The sequence below is a fragment of the Phalaenopsis equestris genome, unplaced genomic scaffold, assembly GCF_001263595.1.
Source record: "Phalaenopsis equestris unplaced genomic scaffold, ASM126359v1 Scaffold000600, whole genome shotgun sequence".
NCBI classification, from domain to species: Eukaryota; Viridiplantae; Streptophyta; class Magnoliopsida; order Asparagales; family Orchidaceae; genus Phalaenopsis; species Phalaenopsis equestris.
In genome coordinates, this window is record NW_018165040.1 from 300,473 (window position 1) to 324,154 (window position 23,682).

The 23,682-nt window shown below is 33.4% G+C and overlaps 2 protein-coding genes across 6 annotated transcripts; both read left to right on the plus strand.

Annotated features, from left to right (window-relative positions):
• LOC110029713 (F-box/LRR-repeat protein 3-like) lies at nt 1–898 on the plus strand. The gene has a single exon (XM_020732135.1). It carries the CDS (start codon nt 11–13, stop codon nt 896–898), a length of 888 nt encoding a protein of 295 aa, XP_020587794.1. The 5' UTR covers nt 1–10.
• LOC110029638 (protein SPA1-RELATED 4-like) lies at nt 861–22,912 on the plus strand. 5 transcript variants are annotated; one of them, XM_020732017.1, is made up of 10 exons: nt 861–1,171; nt 1,298–1,411; nt 7,915–7,986; nt 14,845–16,277; nt 16,369–16,526; nt 19,419–20,385; nt 20,649–20,795; nt 20,914–21,225; nt 22,101–22,160; nt 22,525–22,912. In XM_020732017.1, exons 4-10 carry the CDS (start codon nt 15,555–15,557, stop codon nt 22,711–22,713), a joined length of 2,556 nt encoding a protein of 851 aa, XP_020587676.1. In that variant the 5' UTR covers nt 861–1,171; nt 1,298–1,411; nt 7,915–7,986; nt 14,845–15,554; the 3' UTR covers nt 22,714–22,912. The 5 variants fall into 5 exon arrangements, with proteins under 5 accessions (XP_020587676.1, XP_020587675.1, XP_020587677.1 ...); XM_020732016.1 differs by having other exon boundaries at nt 1,344–1,411; XM_020732018.1 differs by lacking the exon at nt 1,298–1,411.
• The last annotated feature ends 770 nt before the right edge of the window (nt 22,913–23,682 follow it).

Here is a 23,682-nt window from a genome sequence, read left to right on the forward strand (position 1 = left end):
TTCTAGAATCATGGAGAGATTAGGCGACGATGAGCTGGCGGCGGTGCTGAAGAGGGTTTCTCACCGGCGAGACCGCAAGGCGTGCTCTGAGGTATGCAAGCAATGGGCGAGATTGGAGGGCTCTATCCGTTCTTCTCTGCGTCTTCTGCTTCCCCAATCACTCCCTTCTCTCTCGCGAAGGTTCACTAATCTGAAAACCTTGGAGATTAATACCAGAATTTCCGACAGGAACCTCCAAGCTGCCGCCGAGATATGCACTAATCTCCAAACCCTTAACTTAAACTTCCGCAGAAACCGATGCTTCTCCGATGAATTCGAGAGTTATGGATTCGATTTTGAGGATGTTACTGACAGTGGGCTCTGCGGCATATCATTTGCTTGTCAGAAACTGATAAATTTTTCAATGAGATGGAGGAAAGGGATTGGGGATGTTGGAATCGCTGCTCTTATATCACATGCAAAGAATTTAGTCTTTCTTGATCTGTCATGGTGCAGTGGGATTAGTGATACTGCGCTGGAAGCCGTGGCTTCACTGAGTTCCTTGATGGAAGTATATCTTCGTGGATGTTATCTGATAACTGATCATGGCTTGAAATCTTTGGCCCACGGATTGTCAGCCAAGACTATGGAGGTTTTTGATGTTTCTGAGTGCGATCGGATTACGGACCATGGGGTCTCTTCCTTGCGGCTCATGTCCTCTTTGCAGGAATTGAGGCTGGCGGAATGTGGCCCCTTAGTCACTGATTTTGGAGGTGCTTGTATTGCTGCTATGACTAGCTTGAGGAGATTGGACCTTTCTTGGCTGATCAATCTTTCGAATTCTTCACTCATTGTTGTAGCTCAGAACTTTCAGAATCTGGTGGAGGTTAGATTGATAGGCTGTGATCAGATTACTTGATCTGGGATTCGTTCCTTCTCAGGTCACCTGTCGTTGGAGATCCTTGTTTTGGCTTCTTGTAGCAATGTTTCTGTTGCTGATATTGTGCACATAGTGTTGGGTTGTTTTTCTTTGAGTCATGTGAGGTTGGACAAAGTTTTCAGGTGCTGGATGCCAAATTCAACACAAGAGCAGCTTCGAAAGTTGTGTAAGATAAGTTGGATATAAGCAAATAAAATGCTAGCGTTGGGCTCGCTCTTGTTCCTAAGCTTATTTTTATGATTTATTCCTCAGGTAAATTCTACTTTCTTGCCTTCTTTTTAAAAGTTTTAATATTTCCTGCAGCTAATTAATAACAAAAGTTATTTTGCTGTTGTGATCAACAAAAAAACACATCTTTTGCATTAATTCCTGAACTAGAGGAATCAATGTAAAATTGAGTAAATATAGGTTTATCCGTGTTTAGGAAACTGCAGATTGTCTATGAGATAGAGAGCGGCTGTTCAATGCAAAGTGGAATACTGAGAAATTGAGGTAACTGAGAACTTGAAGTGAGAAGGAATGCAATTATTTATGTGATTTTATATATGAAACTTTGGTTATATTATTTTGTTGCTATTTTCTGTATGAAATCATTAAAATAGTTGCTTCATTCATTTGTTAGCACATTAATGTTGAAACAAAAGCACACTGAAGGAACCTACATAAGGCTTTACAACAAATGAACATGTTTATTTGGACCAGTTATAAGTATTGTAATGCTTGTAACTTTCTAAGATTATTTCATAGACTGTCATCAAATCTTTTACACTTTAAACCATTAATGTATTTGCATTAGGATCATATGAACATAGAAGAAAGAGCGGTGTAAGTAATTGGAATTACAACTCTTAGATACTTTCAGTAGAAAGGCGTGTGTAGAGGTTTAATGCTAGAGAATGAGGAGAATTGCATACAATTATTATTTTATATGACACTTGAAACATAAGTGGCTTAGACATGTATGATAACGGTAGAAAATGCACTTATAAATTATGTAGATAAAATTTTTCTCTGAGGATGAAAATAGAAAATGGGCAGAGCAAAGGTAATTCACATAGACATTGTACCGAAAGACTTGGATTAGATTTAAAACCTCATGTAATAATCAACATGAATGAATAGATAATAAGGATTCATAAAGCCGACCCTAAGTATAGTTGAGATGACGCTAATGATAATGAAATTGAACTCAAACATAGCAATTTCTTATAACACCATAATTTTCTTTTTTCTTTTTTAGCGGAGCATACCTCTTTCATCATAAAGTTGGAATGCAGTGCTTGATTTGATAAATTGGAGCACAAAAGGTAAACATTTTGATATAGCCATGTCACCACAATCTTATCTATGTAGATGTAGATGAAGACAAATATGGTGCAGGTGTAGGTGTTAGGGATTTAAACATAATGGAGATTGGCATGTGAATGCTACCTCACAAGAGAATTTCTACATACTGCCCTCATGGTTGAGCACTAGAAAACTCTTGCGTTAGCAATGAAGATATAGTGAAGCTGGCTAAGATGCTCAAAATAAGTGATGGCTACAAACATCAAGGAGGCATTGTTACCAAAAGGTGAGAAACATGATGGAATTTATTCCAACAAGTTTCTAGGATGAGAATAGGACTACACTAGTGGTTTTGGGGTGATTGGAGTTCCTAATGAGAAGGATATTTGTTTGATAGGATTAAGGATAATGTCTTCTGCTAGAATGTCTCCTCCATACAACATAATTTGAAGATCCTTTCGACATTTTCACTCTAGGAGTAGCTGTAGAGATCTGATCCAAGATTCCTTGAATTATTTTGTTGATTCTCTCATCCATGTCTGCTAGATGTCATTAGTAAGTAAGTTTTGATTTTTTATATTTACTGAAGTTTCTTTGTTTAGTTTGGTTACCTCTTGAAGCATTTCTCTTCTAATTTTTTGGCATATGTTTACATTCGCTGCAAATTTGAAAACTTTGATCTTAAATTATCAATGGATAATATCAAAAGAGAATCATAGATTTAGCTATAGAAATGAAGATTTTAGAGTGAAAAACTCTAAGATTTGACAAGAATGAGTTTGCTACAAAAAAATAAGATTCGAGAGTGAAAAACTCTAAGATTTGATTAGAATGGGTTTGACTACTCTAAATTGCAGGTGTAGGTGTCAGGGATTTAAACATAATGGAGATGGGCATGTGAATGCTACCTCACAAGAGAATTTCTACATATTGCCCTCATGGTTGAGCACTAGAAAACTCTTGCGTTAGCAATGAAGATATAGTGAAGCTGGCTAAGATGCTCAAAATAAGTGATGGCTACAAACATCAAGGAGGCATTGTTACCAAAAGGTGAGAAACATGATGGAATTTATTCCAACAAGTTTCTAGGATGAGAATAGGACTACACTAGTGGTTTTGGGGTGATTGGAGTTCCTAATGAGAAGGATATTTGTTTGATAGGATTAAGGATAATGTCTTCTGCTAGAATGTCTCCTCCATACAACATAATTTGAAGATCCTTTCGACATTTTCACTCTAGGAGTAGCTGTAGAGATCTGATCCAAGATTCCTTGAATTATTTTGTTGATTCTCTCATCCATGTCTGCTAGATGTCATTAGTAACTAAGTTTTATTTTTTCATATTTACTGAAGTTTCTTTGTTTAGTTCGGTTATCTCTCGAAGTATTTCTCTTCTAATTTTTTGGCATATGTTCACATTCGCTGCAAATTTGAAAACTTTGATCTTAACATATCAATGGATAATATCAAAAGAGAATCATAGATTTAATAGAAATGAAGATTTTAGAGTGAAAAACTTAAGATTTGACAAGAATGGGTTTGCTACAAAAAATAAGATTCGAGAGTGAAAAACTCAAAGATTTGATTAGAATGGGTTTGAGTACTCTAATTTGCATAAATAGAATGGGTTTGAGTACTCTAAATTGCATAAAATAGCCGCCCCCTCTAGATGTGGATTGGAGCTTGAGCACTTTAAAAAAAGCTACATACTGGGTTCTAAGAAAAAGTATATAGCAAGGCATAATTGTTATTTACTATAAAATACATGAGATATATAACCCGATTATTCTAGATTGTCCATGTGATTGAGTACTTGGTTTGGTCACTTACTTATAGAGGAAACCAATAGATTTGGTAAAGTTGTTGCTGAGTAGAGAGTAGCTCTTGAGCTTAGAATGATTAGGCTTGAGGGAACAATGAGATAAACTAATTATAATTATGGAAAGTTCATCAAATGGCATGTGGGTTTCTTTGAAGCTCGGTAAGTTCATGTTGATCTTTGAACAAGCCCATCTTAGTTTGATCCTACTTTTTGAGATATGGAGATGTACATAGTCATAAATTCTATAAAATAAAGTTTTTTTCTCATTATTCAAAATTTTAATAGACTTTTATCATATAAATTAAAAATCAACTAATAAAACTGAAATATACTGATTATAATTGCAATAACTAACCCAAAACTTAAGTCAGGCACGAACAAAAAATTATATATAATGAAGGTATAAATATTTAATTATTAAAATTTGTATTGACGAAGGATTTATTCTTATGGAAATTATCTACCAGTCAATATTAGTTGGACATATGAAGAGAAAAACTAACCATAATTAAGTTAGTTCTCTATAAAATCATCCATGGTCGCAGTGAGTTGGATAACATCAAATCTTTATTGGGTCATGATATCAATAGCAGGTCCACATCGACCTCCTCAAGGGAGATTATGATCATGGAAGAGAACTCGAAATATGCTTTGCCATTTTCATAGATTCTTCAATATAGGTGATTAATAAATTGACCTGATCGATCTCTAATCACACATTAAGATACTCGATAAAACATTAAATAACCGCAATCAACTTATTCAAGAAAGTGCGCGACAGAAAGTCTTTTTGATAATAGAAGAAAAGTAAAACTGGTTGGAACTCTTGGCATACTTAGCAACACGCTCTATGAACTTGGTTGCTCAAGCTCATCAACTCCAATACTTGGCCATATGTGTTCATTTGCATGCCAACCTTTGTTCATAATTGATATAATTTATAGCTAGCGAAAAATCCTTTAGCTGCTTACCACTAGTAATAATTTGGTTAGTTGGCTCTACACACTTAGCTAATCAACCCTGCATGCTCAGCTGCTTGCTAATGCATGCATGTTTGCCCGGCGATCATAACTTAAATTTTGTGAAGTTGTTGATCGTCGCAAACCACCTACTGGCTTATTGCTAAGTAGTAAGTGGGCCACTTGACCTTTCTTGCTTGGTTACTCAGCTCTATGTTCATAGCTATGCATGTCTTCTACAGTTCTACTCATCGACCATAAAAACGATTTAGTAAATTTTATGACCATTACAAACCCTCAACATGGCTCCACAAAATAACATGGTTATACCTTTTTTTTTTAACAGGCTAATCCGTGATTCAAAATAGGTATTTGAGTCTCATTTGAATGAGGATCAAACATTGAATGTGAGATTTGAACCTTAGTCATCTTTTGACCTGGAGTTCTCCTTCTGACTCCTTTGTATTCTTATTGCAAGATATAAGAAGAATGGGGATTTACATGCACACAACACAATTTTTTGTAATTACATATTGGACACCCAAACTTTAATATTTGTTTATATAATACTCGCATCTTTTACATCATATAAAAATATTGCTAATATTAATTTTTCAAAAATTAAACATAACTTTTCATGCCTATTTTTTGAGGTAATAATGGCACTAAAGTGTTATATACATAAATATTTGAATTTCAGTGTTAAATATATAAATACATAAAATTATGTGTTATGCAGTTTTTTCTGATATGTGATTTAACATAACTCCTAATAGGAAGTGTGATATGTGATTTAACAATATTTAGATGTAAGTTTGTTGGCATTTGAAGATGACTATATGGAGTTGAGATGGTCTCACCTAAAGCATAGTTACTTATTCGTAGATTAATAAGATTTTTGTGAATTATGTTGGGACAAACTACTCCAAAAGAATCTCATTCTAGTTTCACCGCGGAATAGAATCACAGAATTCGAGAAAACCGGAATAATAAATTTAAGCACAGAAGCAAAATCAAAACAACCAGAAAAATACACGAGAATTTTATATGAAAAAAGCCGAGAACGGGAAAAAAACCACTGAGCTACACCACCACAAATTCATTATGAAAATTAGAAAGTTTTACAAATGACTCACACAAGTTTTTTCTCCATACTCTCACGAAAAAACTTACAGGACACTCCACAATTTTCTTTCTCCGATTTGCCGCAAACAACACACGCTGAGATCCCATAAATTTTGCTTTCCGACTATTCTCTCTTCACCAGAAACTTGTTGAAGAACACCCAAGGCAATGTTACGCCCAAGCATCATTACGCCGCTTAAAATTTCGGTTTTAAAACTAAAAAATCGTGGTAACAGCACTAGGCGCAAAAGCGCCCGTACTAGGCATAAAAGTGCCGGTCTCTCGGGAAGCAGAATCGTGCCCAACTTAGTTGGACGCTTGGGCTCTCAAGGGGGGTACTAAGGCGCCCCCTTCTATGTCGAGCGCCTAAGCATGGGCGCAAAGGCGCCCATAGGGAGCGCAAAAGCCCCTTTCTTTGTTAGTGCCCCAAATGTTGGGCACTTGAGCCGGGGCGCTAAGCGCCCTCCTCTTGATTTGGTTTGGGTGCGGTAGGCTCCACAATGTGTTAAGTGTACTAGAAAGCTCATGAAACCTATATTCTCCATCGTCGTTATATCTTAATCAGGAGATTTTCATATGTAATAAATTCTGAACCATAGTTTTGACATACTTCAAATTTGAGCTTCGTAAAGTAAACCCACATTTATCTAGGAAAAATCAGTAATAAAAGTAATTGCTAACTCATTACCGGTAGAAGGTGTGCTAAGCTTCCCTAACACAGCTTATTAATTCAATTCCTATGATCAAGCATATCTTGTCTCACTCTCTTTGAAAAGAAAATTATGCATCTTTTTACATGTTTAACCAAATGCATATTGTACACACAAAAACCCGGCGGGTCTGGTGAGACTCGTCAACCTGTGTAATTGGTCTGCAGGTCCATCTGTATCGCATGCGCTTAGGCGTCATCTCAGTGTAACTTGGAGATACAACATTGATAGCGTATCAATTCCCTTAGAATCCATGATAGCCTGCATATACCACCTTATAGTTCCCCTGACAAAACTGGGAGTTTGCCCGACAACCAGCTCGAACTATGAGAACTCTACTCATAGTTAATTCCTCAGCTAACTCTGCCCTCTGCCTATCTGTTATTTCGATTAATTGCACAATTACCAAGGGCGTTACAGTATCATTCTAAGTTACACGGAGCATTATGACATTTGAACATATTATATTTTTAAGTGTTAGATATATAAATATCAAAGTTTAGATGTTAGATATATAAAATACATAAGAAGTTTGTGGTATGTATGTATGTAAATTTTTTATACATAATTTCCCCACCCCTCCTGAATAATTTTTTTTTGCCTAAAACTAAGGAAAAAAATATTTACCTGTTTTCTCTAGGTTTAAGCAGGTAGGGTCAATAATATCCACCCTCAAAAAAGAGATTGATTTCTCCTTATGCAATAACATAATGTGATAAAATCACGTGAAAAAGATTCATTTAACAATGAGAGATTATTGTGAGGGAAGCAGTGATGAAAGCATGTGGGTTCATAAAAAAATAATCTATGAAGACAGGCCAGCAAGAATCTAGAGATTAAATTCAAGTATATTAACATGAATATATAAATACATTTCGGAAATTGTCTGTAGAAATTATTTTAACAATTGTGCTTTATAGAAGATGGCCAATGGGATCCTAAAGCAAAGCTATGTTGAGGAAATGTTTCATTATAACCCTATATATCATGTTTGCATCTATATATTTGAACTTTTTTTTTTTTTTTTGCATGCTAATAAGTATTTTCTTTTCTTGTACGCCTAGAACTAATATAGTATTGGCTAACGACTAGGTGCTAAAAGGAATTGGCATCTTTCATTTGGACAGTATGGCGGAGTTTTCAACATTTTTTAGAACTGACAAGGTACAATGCTGCCCCCTTTAATCTCTATTTGAATCATGCAAAGATTCTTTTTTGATGAACATTTGCATGGTTTTTTTTTTAATTTTATATTCATTTTATGTATGAAAATTTGTTTTTTTACATTTCTGTAAATATGAATTATTATAAATATGAGGAAATTTTTGACATTATATGCCTCATAATAATCCTTATAGGACAAATATATCTGCTGTATTTGAAGAAATATGATCAAATTTTTATTTTAGTTGAAAATTTGCTTGCAACAGAATAATTTATATTCCAAGCATTTATATGTAATAATTATAGTGCTTCAATAAATCTAATAAAATATGATAATTTCATAATAATAAAAAAGCCCACTTATATCAACCAGAAGATATCTCCTTTAGCAAGATCAACAGCCTTACTCCATTAAAGTCATATCCTTCTCTTAAAAGATATGTAATGAGTAAAGAATAGCTCATTTGATTACACATAACTTATAACTGTATTTAATGCAAGAAAGAAATAAACTAGTATGCAAGTTAATAACCATTTTATTAGGGCAATAAATATATGATAAATAAGTAAATATCTATGATACTATTTAGGTGTTGATGTCATTCATAAAATATAAATTATGAACAAAGTATATCATTTTGATTTTATGTTATGTAAGGTATAGTGTATGTATTACCGAAATCAAGTTTTTATGGGTCAAAGTTCACACTCATTAGATCTCGTGGGTTTGATTCAAACCAGCAAACTTGAAGACACAAATTTCGTCGAAAGTGACCCGCCAACCTCATTCGTCGAAGTGTCAGATGCCTTGTACTAGATACCTAACTAACCTAACGAACTGGCTTGGAAAACTAGCTCATCAAACTGGCATGACCATTCCACTGGACGAACTGACCAATCAGAAACATTAGCTTAGCTCCTCTTCACGACGATCCTTGTAGCTATAACAATGCGAAAGTTAAGTTTGATATTGAGGATTAACATCCTCATTTATGAGCTGCCTGACACACACATCACGGTTTTTTCATCAAGTTACAATGGGCAGATTTTTTAACGACACGTTGTACATGTATAAAAAGTGGCAGAGAGACTGAAGAGGATTTCTCTCTCCTAGAATTCTCGGAAACCTTAAGCTGTGACTCCCGCTTTCTGTTAGATCATCTCCTCTACTATGCCAGTGGAGGATCAGAAGGCAGAACATATAATTTAGGCCCGAATAATACATCTATCCTCATGTGTTACCTTTCTTACACAGGTCTCTCACAGGTTGTGTGAACTCGGGAATATTACAGAACCCAACATTCTAAAAGAGTTCAACAATGTCATAATCGTAATAGTCCATAGAACTTATTTTATCATGTTTGTTAGTATAGGAGATGTCTATCATCACATATAAATCATGTAAGTCAGTTGTTCTAGCTAAATATAATGTATCATTTGATTTGATTTTTTTTTTTTTTTTTTGACAAATTATAACAAGATGGATACAATATCCTATCATTCATATTAGTACAAATAGTTGGTCAGCACAATACATGTGAATCAAATAATTTTTTCAAATGGCCCGCCTTATAAAAATAAATTAAAAACCTTCAAGTCCAAAACTTCGGGTCTGTTTGGGGCAGCTATAGCTTATTGAATAATATGCTGATAAGCTGATTAAAAATAATCTGCTAATAAGCTAGGTGCAGTGATTATTGCAATTTTTTTTTTTTGGAAAAAGCTGAACCGTTGCCAATAAGCTCCCACTGCACCTACATCTAGTGCGGTGTGAAAAAGTTGTTTTCTGCGTTTAGAAAACACATAAGCTGTCAAAACGTAGTTTACCCAAACAGGTCAGGTGCGTTTTCAAAACGCCACCGCACCAAATAAGCTGCCCCAAACAGACCCTAAAAGACATCTCTTTTTCTCTTCGTCACCCCTCAGCCTAAGCCCAAATGGAGAATATCTTGGGAAGGGTGGATTAAGATATGAATGAAAGGGTTTTGGATAAGACTTAAAGATATAGATAATTTTTTCCTGTTCATTACAAAGCCAAGATGCTGTGAAGTAAAAGTTGGTCGCTTGACAAAATTAATGTATTTTTTTTTATCTTAAGAGAAATTAGTAAAATAAATAGATCATTAGCTCAATTATATGTAAAAGAGATAATTTTAACTCATGATCCCTTTTAACTTCCACTCGAGAATAGGAACAAGTTGTGATAAACAACAAGATTGTTAATGCTGCACTTATGCTATTTAAAAAGCTTCACACTAAGACATAAATTTTGCTATCTGTCTTTTTAATTTAAGCTGTATAAATATTAATTTTAATTAGCGATACAATCTATGGCTCCTGGCATTAATGGATATATCCAAAGTACTATGTTTTATATAAAATCTTCATTATTAATTAGAAATAATTTCTAACACTTAATTATTGTTCAATTATAATTTCTTTCACCTCCAAATAATCTATCATGCTCATGATTAAATTTTCAAGCGTCTTCAATTCTCTCTTATAGTTTAAGTTGAACAATCATTTGAGACAATACTTCAATGTCCACACCAATTGCTCTAACTACTACTTTTATTTTATTTCAAAACGTTGGAGCAACATTAACCTTTTTGTGTTGATTTTAAATACTAAGTCATAATCTTTAATCAAATGTGATCACCTTCTTTGCATTAAATTTAACTAATTTTTAGTAAATATGTGCTATAAAAGTTGATGATAAGTAGTCAATGTTTTCAAAACTCAAGTGCAAATACAATGCTTGTTAATTATAGATTATGTGTAGGATAATTTTTCTCGTGTGCCTTCAAGTGTTTGAATGTATATGCTATTATTTTATTATGATGTAGTAAAACTTTTTAATGATACTTTACTAAGTATTTCATATTTTTTAATATCAGACGAGCATACTTAACAATAATAAGTAGCTCTTCAACTTCTAAAAATTATATCTATTCTTAACTATTTTTTTTAATAATTTATCTCAATAAAAAAAAAAATATTTTGCATTTCTAATACATTAGTAAGCTAAGTCATTTGACAATAACTTATACCTTCAATGAGTTTATATGTATCCCTTCTCCCTTTACTATTTGACCTAAAAATGAAATAGTTCATAATCAAAACTTATATTTTGAAAACAAAGCATATAACTTATTTTGTTTGATATTTTCAATAAAAATCTCAAGAGATTTGGCCTATCTTTAACACATTATGAAGACATTAATGTATCATCAATGATTGCAATCATAACTTTATCTCAATATGATTATTCATCTAATACTTTATATCCATAAATATTATAAGTGCATTAAATACATAAAAAAACAGCTACTGTGTGTGAAATTTTGCCTTTGCTACATCCTCCTCTTTTACCTTAAAATAATAATATTATACCTCAAATATATCTTCCAAAATATAACAAATGTATGCTTTTAAACTGATTAAAAAGTTATCAGTCTTAAATAATAGGTATTTATTCTTGATAGACACTCTTTGTAAATATATAATATAGATCCATTCACATCATATTATTATTCTTCATAAATAACACAAATGTAACCTATAATTATAGAATATGTTGAATGAAACCTTTATCCACTAAATCCTAGAATTATGTCTATAGTTCTTGTAATTCCTCAGGTGTTATTTTATATGAGGCATTAGCAGTAGAGAGATGTATCAAATAGCACTTCAATACAAAACTCTATTTTTCAATAATGTGATAAATTTATAAATTCCTTAAAAAAATATATTAGAGAATTCGATTACTATAAGAACATTTTATAATGAGAGTGGATGCTTAATTTTATCCTTCATATGTGTAAAATGTATTAACATTTATTCTTCCATATCTTATTAATGTATAGAGTGAATATTATTGATGGCATTACTCCTCTAATAATTTGGAAATATATATTTTCACTAATTGAATATAAAATCACTCTCATGTTTTTTTTTTTATAATTATTATGGACAACATATTTTCTCAACCAATTAATTTTAAATACTTCCTAATAAAATCTTGATGTTGCATGCCCTCGCAACCATAACTAACTATCATATAATTTCCAACAACGTTAATGTAGAGATATTACTTATAATGTAATGTGAATTTGATGCAACAACATAAAAGACATAAGCTATATTATTTACATCTTAATAAAACAAATTATAAAAGTTAGCTTGAATTAGAATGCACAAACTAAATTAGTAAATTCCTTTTGACTTTCACTAGTTTCATTATTATAGTCATTCCTCCAACATTATTTGTGAACCTTTATTGGATGCTTCAGGAGGGATAATCTTTTTTAAATTATTTTCTTATCGATTGCACACACTTGTATGTGATAAGCTTTGAACTCTAGATATTGTTGTTAGACACAAAGCTTTCAACACTAAGACTAAATTGGTTGCATGGCATTAGGTGGTGTAGTAGTTTACCTTTGCATCTTCCTTGAGTGATATGATATGTCATCCAAAAAAATATTGTTATCCTCAATGTGTTTTTCCATAATTTGTGTTGTCAAGTGAATTAATAACAAATAGCATCAAATATTTATTAGAAGCATACAATCTAAATCTGTTCTTCTTTCTACTGAAGTTATTCTTAAACATCTTTTTATTAAATCTCTTTCTTCTCACATATCATCTCTGATGAGAAATTAATAAATCTTTTTTTATTAATCGTGTATTATATATCAACTCAATGAAATATCTTCTTTTTAATAAAATTAATAAATATCTCAAATAATCTCTAAATTATCTTATAAGATGCTAACACTTCACCTCAATACTGCTAATTAAATGTGAGACATACCTAATTAAAACAATGACTTAAACCTTTATTTTAATTGTATAATGGTCATGTTCCCCAATATTAACATTATAAAAGCCTCTTGTTTGTTGCCCGACATAAGAAAAAAAAAAGCTTCATAAAATTATCTATAAATTTTATTTAAATAATTTGTAGAATCAATCCATCATAAAAAAGTGTTTCTCCAATGGCCTAACTATTAGTGTGGTACCTAATAATCCTTTTGGTATTACATCCTATTAATATTTTCTCCACTTTTAATATCTAGTCTTGATTATTGTGGTTTCATAATATCTTTAAAAAAATTTGGATTCAATATTTAAAACATTTGTAAATATATGTTATCTTTATCTACTCTGATAGTAAGTATCACATTCTATACATTGTCCAATAGTTGATTTGTTGAACCAAACAATTTTATTATGAAACCTAATGATATTAGCTTTTATTGTATTATGCATTAGCAATACTTGATTGCAGTTTTATATATTAGTTATTTCTCTCTCTTGAGTATCCATGGAGCCACAACTTCAACATCCTCTCACTTGATCAATCACACACAATAACTCAAAGCAATGAATATTCATGTATAGAAAAAAAAAATTGCTTCCACACTCACAATTGATTCTATTTCTCTATGCTTAATCAAAATTTTCAAACCTATTGTTTTGATGCCGTATAAATTATCAAGACTTAGATTCAATATAACTATTATACCATAGTTGATTAAACTAATTTGGGTACAACTTTTAGCATTGGAACCAACATTACCTTTTTTTTGGGGGGCTGATTCTTTTTATGTGTTGGGCAAATAAAATATATACATCTTTTGGTGTTTGTGTGTGTCGAGGGACATATCCCGGTTCTGCCCTTGGATACAATACGAGTTTGTCAAACTTTATCTGAAATAAACATACTATATTATCTAAGATTTCACAGTACAACCATCATATCACCAAGCTATTGTAATTAAATAGAAACCATCATTCAACATTTTTTTTTTCTATAACAAATTATATTCTAATTATTTATATGAAATAATCATATTGCTTTCATAAATCCAATAAAATATAATCATCCTATGTTTATAAATAAGTTGGTCTATGTTAATAAAATATATTTCCATCAGTTAGATCAACAATCACATTGGAGTCTTGCACTTCAAAAATATATATATCCCATAGTATAGGTAAGCTAACATCCCAAAAGCTTATACGAAACTTATAATGATATTTAATGTAAGGAAATAAAATAGTTTGCATTCTAATAAATATTTTATAAAGAGATTGAATATGTAGTGCATAAAAAAATATCTATGCTATTGCTCGAATGTAAATATCTTGTACATAATACAGAACATGATTAAAATTAAAATGTAACATTTTAGTGTCATATGTCACATATCTTTATACACTTAATTTATAATAAATATAACATATTTAATATTTCCTATTATATTTACTGTTTATCTCATCATGTCTATTGCAGTGTATATGAATCCGAAATTCATAGATTAGATCAGTATTTAATTAATATGTATATATCATAACAACTAAAGCACATTTGCCTTTTTTTTGTCATTTATACTATGTTAGTGTGTTATGAACCACATTAGTAGGCCATCATCTTCCGTCATGGCCGAGTGCCCATCATGCATTTATTTTATACTAATAACTCTCAAATATTTTAAATGAAATATATTATTTTGAAAAATGTACATACATATCACTCAATTCCTATGTATTTACTTATCTAGCATCTATACGTCAATTTTTACATACATACTACCTTGTTTATGTATATAAAGTTGCGTTGAACTTCATAAGAATCAAAATGGTAGCATTTTTTTTATATGATATGAAAGATTATGATGGTATAAATGTAAAAATGTAATATTTTGATGTTTGGCATGTAAGTAGACAGTAATTGGATGGAATATATGTATGAAGATGCCCCCATTATTTTTACATTGGAAAGCAGCTAAATTTCCCAATATAAAGCTTAAATAATAATATAAAAAGGGCGTTGTGCGTTTCTCCGTGCAGAAACAAGGGCCACAAGTTAACCAACACTTGCATGCCTTAGCCTGCATGCGGACATGGAAAAGCCACGTAGCTAAAAGAGCTTCAAGAACAAGATAGCGAACGCCATGAAGCGCTTCTCCTCCTCTGCTTCTTACCCGTTGAGCACAACTGCGAAGGGTTTTTCAAAGCACGCTGTTCTGCCTCTTCTTCCGTGCTGGCGGAAAAAGAAAAGAGATTGGTGGGGGCCGGTAGAGAGTAAATGTGAAGATGTCCTGAGGATTTGTGAGGCTGAGAAGCTCGGCTGAGAAAAAAAAATGGTTTTTTTTTAGTGTTTGGACATGTTAGAGAACTCATTTGTGTGGTGCTTCTCTCATCAGTTTTCCTTTTATCCCCATTATCTCTGCTTCTCCGAGCGATCTTTTTGAGGTTGCCATTCTATTTTCCATTCGGCAGCGCGCAGTTTCTCCGAGGAGATGGAAGAACTATTCATATGGGCGTTGATGGAAAGCTGGTAGTTTTGCTTTTCGTTATCGAAAGGTGGGATCTTGCCGATCGAGGCGAGCCTTTGTCCTCCTCTCCGGCAAATCAAATTTGCTTAGACTTGGCAAGTAATGAAATTTTTAATAACTGGTTGTTGAGGCTATATCGATTCTCGCGCTAACTCTGGCGCTTGAAAAGCGTGGTTGTGGGGCTTGATAAAGTGTTTAGTTTCTTGCGATGGTGTATGCCTAATGGAGGGTTCTAAAGAGGAGTCCGGTTTGCAGAGATCAACAACCTCCATACATCTGAAACTCCGCGGCTTTATTGCCCCGTCGAGAAGCGGCTTAGGCCTGGTTGCGGGCGGAAGCTCTAGGGAGGAGGAGTTAGACGAAGATGGAAAAAGAACTTCTGATATTACCAGAGTGAAGACTACTGGTGGTGGTAACGGTGGAAACCAAGGGCAAGTCAGCCTAAGGGAGTGGCTGGACAAGCCTGGCCGGCCGGTAGACTTTATGGTATGCTTGCACATTTTCCGGCAGGTAGTAGAAGCGGTTAATCTTGCACACCACCAAGGAGTTGTAGTTAATAACATTAGACCTTCTTGCTTTGTGATGTCAACCTTCAACTCTGTCTCATTCATTGAATCCGCTTCGTGCTCGGGCTCAGACTCTGACTCTTTCTATGGAGAAGAAGGCGGCCATTGTTCTGGTGGCACGAAACCCCTTATTCCTTGTGAGGGGATGTCTGCTGGTGCTTTCGAGAGTACTACACATGCTGCACAGTCCTCTTTGTTGGAGGAGATGAAGAGAAGGGGAGACTTGAGTGAGCTGAGTGCAGCTGTGGAAAGGAGAGATTTTGCTCTCAGGAAGCTATTAAGTATGGAGTTTTATTGGTATAAAAGCCCTGAAGAAACTCAGGAGAGGCAGAGTGTGTTTGCCTCAGATGTATATAAATTAGGTGTTCTACTATTTGAGGTAAAAATTTACTGATATATTTTGGTTTTATTCATCTTTGTTATTTTGCATTTATTGCTATATGGATGATGGTTTGGTTTATTGTGGCCAGCTATTTTGCATGTTTGAGACTATGGAAGAGAAGGTTGGTATAATGTTCAACTTAAGACATCGCGTGCTTCCACCGCAAATGCTGCTTAAGTGGCCAAAGGTCTCATCATTTTGCCTGTGGTTGTTGCACCCTGAGCCAATTAGTCGGCCTAAAATGAGGTTTTTTTTTTTTATTTTTTTATTTTTAAATTTTTTTTATAGTGGTTCTTGCTAGCATTTATGATTTGATTTAGCTCAAGCTTTATGTCATGTTCTTATGTATTTAGATAACTATTTTATTACATTTTCGTGAATATGTTTTATCTAATTACATGAAGTCAAGTTTTAACTTATGGTTTGATGTCAACCTTATGAGTGTTTCTTCTCTTGTACAATATTTGATAGGTGATGCAATCCTAATGGTTTCTAGCTCTTATACATGCATTTGGCATTCGCGTTGAGGCCTTTGGCTAGTTTTGTTCATCAGAAATCGCATTGTTACCCCATAAGCATATAAATATTTCTGAAGTATTTGTCATCCAATATTTATATATGTGCATAGCTAGTTGATTTGCCTTTCTAAACATTTTCCTTTGTGTTCTTATTACTATTTGTAACCTTGTAGTACCTATAGAAACGCTTTATTTTAACTAAAAAATATTTAAATATGATCTTTGGGTTTTTGATATAGGACACCCTTGTTTAATGCTAACCTAGGATAAAATGCATAAAGAACATAAAAAACTACTATTCACATATTTCTATGTTTACATTTTTGTAGACTTTAGTCACCTTTGATGCAATACCAACAAACACATTTGGTTCATTTCAAATAATAATTTAATAGTTATCAAAAGATAAAATTTTACTATAAATAAAGAAAGTGAATATAAATTCTTATATGTTTACGATTCCCATCTTATGAAGAAAATTATCTTGTATCAAATTTGGCAAATTTATAATCATGCACATATCAATCACCAAAATAGGCTAGCAAAAGGAATAAGGATAAAAATCACTAGTGATGAAATATGAACACCTCAAAATGCTTTGTGTAAATGTAAGACATGTGTCTAGCACAAACATGCCTCTAACATGGATTAACATCATCCAAAATGTTTAAAATTCAAGGGAGATTTCTATTCTATTTGTCCCATCCAATAGCCAATTAGCAGATATCCTTATCAAGTATCTTCTTTGGTTATTGTTTGATGACTTCAAATCCAAGTTGAGCAGACACCTATGCTTCAACTTGAGTGGGAGTATTAGAATATTAGTTTAATTATTAGCTCAATTATTAGGCTAATTACTGTTGCAGTTATTATTAGTTTTTATTTGCTGCACTTATTTTCCATTTCCATATTTATTTATTTTCTAGTTGGTCTATTTTTGAATTTATGTCTTTCTTTTATTTAGGTCTTATAATATGTATTTACCCCTTTTCCTATCAATGAAAGTATAGAGCTCTATTCTAAAAAATTGACAATTAGTCTACTCCTTCATTTCTCCTCACACAATAAGTACTATTCAATTTTGTGATACCTTTGAAGTTTTTTTTTCTTTTAAAATAAACACTTTTTTGTCTCCACCCTTCCATGCTCATTCGTGGCCATAACTTTTCTCTCCTTAAGTATAGTTTTCATTTAATAATTATTTTTTCTTTTTTCTTTTTTGTTTTATCTCCTCTAGCTTCTATCTCTGTAAATATTCATTTATCTTTTATGTGCTTCAAATTTTTATACTTTTGGTTTTCTATTTTTAAATGTAATCGCCAAGTAGGAGATCCAAGCCTCACACGGTATAAAGTGATTTATCCTCTAGAAGCTGTTAAGATTTGCAAAACTCTATAAGAATCATAAGTCAACACAAAGCCATTACATCCACAAGCCACTGTAGTCGAGTCAATACCAAACTAGTAAGCCAAACTTGACACATTTTTTCTCTTAACGTATGTTGATTCACCAATGCAAGTCCACAAATTACATTTAACCAGCATGATGCTAATTAGTTCACAAATTAGCTAGGTCAACATAAAGGCTACCAAGCCCCATAAATCAATTAGACTTTTCATAGAAGTGCATATCTAGATAGTAAATTGAACAAACATAGATTTCACAAGTCCACCTTGACCACTATGACCAAATTAATTGAGCGGCCATGAAGCCCTTTAAGTCGAGTAATTTTGATGGGCTGGCTCCCATTTTGTGAGCCCCATTCTGTTAACCCATCCTTCCAAAATATAATAGGCCTTTTTCTGAGTTATACTAACCATCAAGCAAACTATCAATCTTTTGTTTTAGCCTAAAGCTGCTCAGGTAGAATAAACTCCAGCTCATATTAAAGACATTTATTTCAAGTGAGTTGAGCTGCTACTCGAAACCCGGGCTTAACAAAAGGATCCCTTTACAAGATAACAGGTGACATAACATGAAGTTCTTTACCACATGGTCTAATTACCTCCAAAGATGAGGAATTGGCCCTCATAAACAACTTTTGAGTCAAATGCTTAGCATGGACTACGATTATACATCAAGGAGTGCTCTAAGAATGAAAACCACTTGGTTTGCTTGGGAGGACGAAGCCTATGCTTGATTGATTTAGACGTTTTTTCTCAAAAATTTCATTCAAATAGCCATTTTATGATTTGGAGCTTATGTGATGTCATTAATGGAGTGTCTGAAATGCCTATGCTTTGGATTGTAATTAATCAAAAAATTTTTGCCCATAGAAAATATAAACACTCCAGATCTAAAAATTATAAACCTTTGTCATTAGTCACGGAAATCTTCCGCAAAAGGAAAAGCAATCTTCCCTAATATGGTTTCAACCAAATTCATCATCAAAGGCTTTGGGAGCATTCCCACAACTTCTTCTTCCTACAGTTATCATGTGTAAATTCTATGGCTTTCGGCCGTAAGAAATACAACAACTATCATGTTCGATATCATTACGACTATCTTCATGCGTACTTCATGTGCTTATGTGTTATACTTGAATTAGTCCAGATTATCATTTGTTATAATTTCCTTTTTTGATTGCTATGATTGGAACTATATTTCTCATGCACTGCAGTGATGTTTTACAAAGCGAGTTCCTGAATGAAAAAAACAATAGCTTAGAAGATCATGAAGTCACCATTAAATTGAACGAGGAGATCGAAGAAGACGAGTTACTTCTCGAATTCCTTCTGAAGCTCCAACGAACAAAGCAAGAAGCCGCTAATAAGTTGCACGACAATGTTTGCATCCTCTCCAGTGATTTAGGAGAAATTGAAGGTCAGAGGTCCACGGTCATGAAATTAAGCCACTTTCTTGGAGCAGAGAAAGGCGATCACTCATCTGTCGATAAAATAAAGACTCCATTACCCTCTTCCGAAATTGATGATGACTCCACCTCCATGCGATCTCAAAAACGAAGCAAAACAGAATGTAAGGAATTTGTTGATGAAAGGCTTGATGTGAGTAATTGTGTAGAGGCTAACCAAGAGAACCAAGGCAAGGTATTTTCGAAAAATGATCGAATTATGAATAATTTGAAAAATTTGGAGGCAGCTTATTTTTCATCTAGAAGTAAGACGAAAAAACCAACATGCAAACTTGCAAGCAGAAAGTTACTACTCACTAGTAATAGCAGAGGATCAACCGATCAAACCCAGGCGAGTTCGGTGGATGACTTGGTTTCTAAGGAAGCCCAAAGTGGAAGTAGAATGGGTGGATGGATTAATCCCTTTCTTGATGGCTTGCGCAAATACTTATCATTTAGCAAATTTAGAGTTTGTGCTGAACTTAGGCAAGGAGACCTGCTAAACTCGTCTAATTTAATTTGCGCCCTGGCTTTCGATCGAGACAAACATTTTTTTGCTATCGTCGGCATAAATAAAAAGATCAAAGTTTTCGAGTACCACACAGTTATAAATGAGGACCGCGATATTCATTATCCCGTGGTTGAGATGGCGTGCAGTTCAAAACTCAGCAATGTTTGCTGGAATAGTTATATCAAGAGTCAGATAGCTTCTAGTGACTTTGAAGGGTTGGTGCAGGTAAGCTGTTACATTGCTTTTGCTCTTTTTTGCTGCATTTTCTAACACCTAGACTTTAGTTATTACATTTATACCACCCACATCTTTCATGTCACATAAAAAATATGACCATTTTAACTTTTAATAAATTGAAATATACATTTTCATGCATAGGCAAGGTGGCTTGTCTGTAAAAATTGAAGTTTAGGCGTTAGATATGCTGGTATGTATGCATATCATCATTTCTATAATTTTTGTGTAATATTAGTTTTGAACCTTAATAGATATGGGATGTTACTAGAAGCCAAGTCGTCGTTGAAATGAGGGAGCATGAGAAACGAGTGTGGTCCGTCGATTACTCGCTAACAGACCCGATGATGTTGGCTAGTGGAAGCGATGACGGTACCGTGAAGCTCTGGAATATTAATCAGGCATTTTTACTCTTGCACTTTGCGTATGTCAGCTTAAAACGAATACTAATCACAGCATCTATGGCATGGAAACTTAATCTTTTTATGCGAGAATTTTTTCGTGTGATTTACAATACAGGGAGGAAGCATTGGTACTATTAGAACGAAGGCGAATGTGTGCTCGGTTCAGTTTTCGCCTGATTCCGGACGAATAATCGGGGTTGGCTCAGCGGATCATAATGCCTACTGCTACGATCTGCGTAACGTAAGATTGCCTCTTTGCACGTTTGTTGGACATGCTAAGACTGTGAGCTATGTTAAGTTCTTGGATTCATCGGTTCTTGTATCTTCGTCGACGGATAACACGATAAAGCTGTGGGAGTTGTCGATGAGCTCATCAAGGGTGATCGAGAGTCCTGCTCAGACATTCTCAGGCCATACAAATGTCAAGGTATGTTAAATTTCATTAACTTGGTATTAAATGCTATATGGCGATGCTTTATATGTTTCTAAATCCATTCAGATGAAATTTTCTTTAAAGTCACCTAATTTTAATTTTCTTCTTATCTTGATAAAGTTATTAAGTTGAAATCCTTACAAGCCTCCTCTTGCTTTAATTACTTGGCTATATAAGTTTGACTTATTGATTTAAGTTTTGTTAGACCATAAAATGTTATTTCTTTTGTTATGTTCATTATGATTAGTATTTCAACTTAGCAGTGGCAGATAGGGATGTAAAAATGGCTCATTGTCCGCGAATAATTCGTGTTCGGCTCGTTAAGAAGCTCGTGTTCGATTCGTTGCACGAACACTCTTTTTGTGCTCGATATATAAACGAGCCGAACACGAATAAAGATTTGTTCATTCGTGTTCGGATTGTTTTGACTCGAAATACTACTCATCAATTATATATAGTAGTATTTTTAAAAAATTTAATTGGCTACAAGGCTACAACGATTTATAATCAATTAAAATTATTAATTAAAAATAAAAATAAAAATATGTTAAATTATATTTAAATGATATTTTAATATAAACAATAAGATTTAAATCTTGCCCCGGCCCTTAACATCCTACGGCTGCGCGATTAGGGTTTTTTGAACGACTCTTAGTTCGCGAACAGCTCGTGTTCGGCTCGCTAAGCAAACGAGCCGAACACAAACACACTTTTTGTGTTCGAAATATAAACGAGTCAAACACGAACAGTGATATTTTTTGATGAGCCGAACAGGAGCTGAGCTCGGGCTCGCTCGTGTTTGGCTCGTTTACACTCCTACTTGCAGACTCCTTAAACTTTTCTTATAATAACTTGTACTTTTGTTGCAGAATTTCGTGGGCCTCTCCATTTCTGATGGCTATATTGCTACAGGCTCGGAAACAAATGAAGTAAGGATTTCTGCTTTAACATTAATGTTTAGGAAGATTTACATACATATCACTTGATTCTTATCTATTTATATATTTAGCACCTAAACTTTAATTTTTTACATTATTTGTCATCTTACCCGTGCATGAAATGGTGTGTTTCACTTGTTAAAAGTTAAAATAGTAGCATTTTTTACTTGATAAGAAAGATTTGGGCGGTATAAACGTAAAATGTCAAATTTAGGTGTTAGATAAGATATGTAAGAGAATTTTTAGTGGTTTCTGTATGTGTAAAGTAGTTCATTTTCTCTTCATATGCAAAGATATTATATCCTCAAATATGATTGTTTGCTCCATTTACTTGTTCTGCTTGCTTCCCCTTCAGGTTTTTGTATATCAAAGAGCCTTCCCCATGCCTGTCATGTCTTACAATTTTGGCTGCGTTGATCCATTCTCCGGCCTCGAAGACGACGATGCCAACCAGTTCATCTCCTGTGTGTGCTGGCGAGACCAGTCATCGACCCTCGTTGCGGCGAATTCAAGTGGCAACATCAAAGTTTTGGAAATGGTGTGATTCTCTGCTTCTAACATAGAATCATTTCTGATTTCTGTAGTTAGAAATTTATGTTTCTGGAAGGTTTGAATTTTGTTTATTTTTATAATTTTCTCATTAAGTAGTAGATCAGGTTGATGGGCTGATGTATCATAGATTCATAGGGAATGAATTGTTCATAGGCGATGTAGATCAGTTTTAGTAGTGTTCTGTTTTGCTTCAATTTATTCATTTTGTGGTTAATCACTCAATCTTAATTTACTTTTTAGGCTTATAAGGTTTTACCAAAAATATTATTTTTATATTTTTTTTATTTTAATTGTATTTTTCCTTGTATATTTCTTGCATAAGGCTTTGAAATGCTATGAAGGCGAGGAGTACACCTTCAAATATTTATATATATTTTTTTTCATGACCTTATTTCGAAGATTATGTTGTATTTCTATGTACTATAATTTTTTGTGTTGCGTAACTTGGCATGTTGGTTGGCATGTTGGTTGGTTTCTTTGGTGTAAGACCTCTTGAGTGGGGGGGCGAATCCCCACTGGCGACGCGAGTATATTGAAGTAAAATGTTTTGTGTGTATATTTGATATATGACATTTAATTAATATTAATTATTTTAAAAATATATTAAATCGAACTAAAAATTCTTGAATTAAATTAAATAAATTTTAATCATTTAAGTATCATTGTATAGAAAATCGTAGTTGCAGCCCAAAGAAGCCCGTTTGATCGGATGTTGGCTTGATAGCCACTGGTCTTAATAGTATATGACAAAAAAATAAAAAAAAAAATGATTTCGATATTGGAAATTATATATATATATATTACCAAGCCCCATATATATATATATATATATATATCTATCAGGACACTTCTGAGTAAAAATTTGACAAACAATTTTGTATAGTACAAAATTTTGGTGAATTTTATTTGACCTCTTTGACATAGGATAATGTTTCAATAGACAACTTTGGATTTGGTCAAA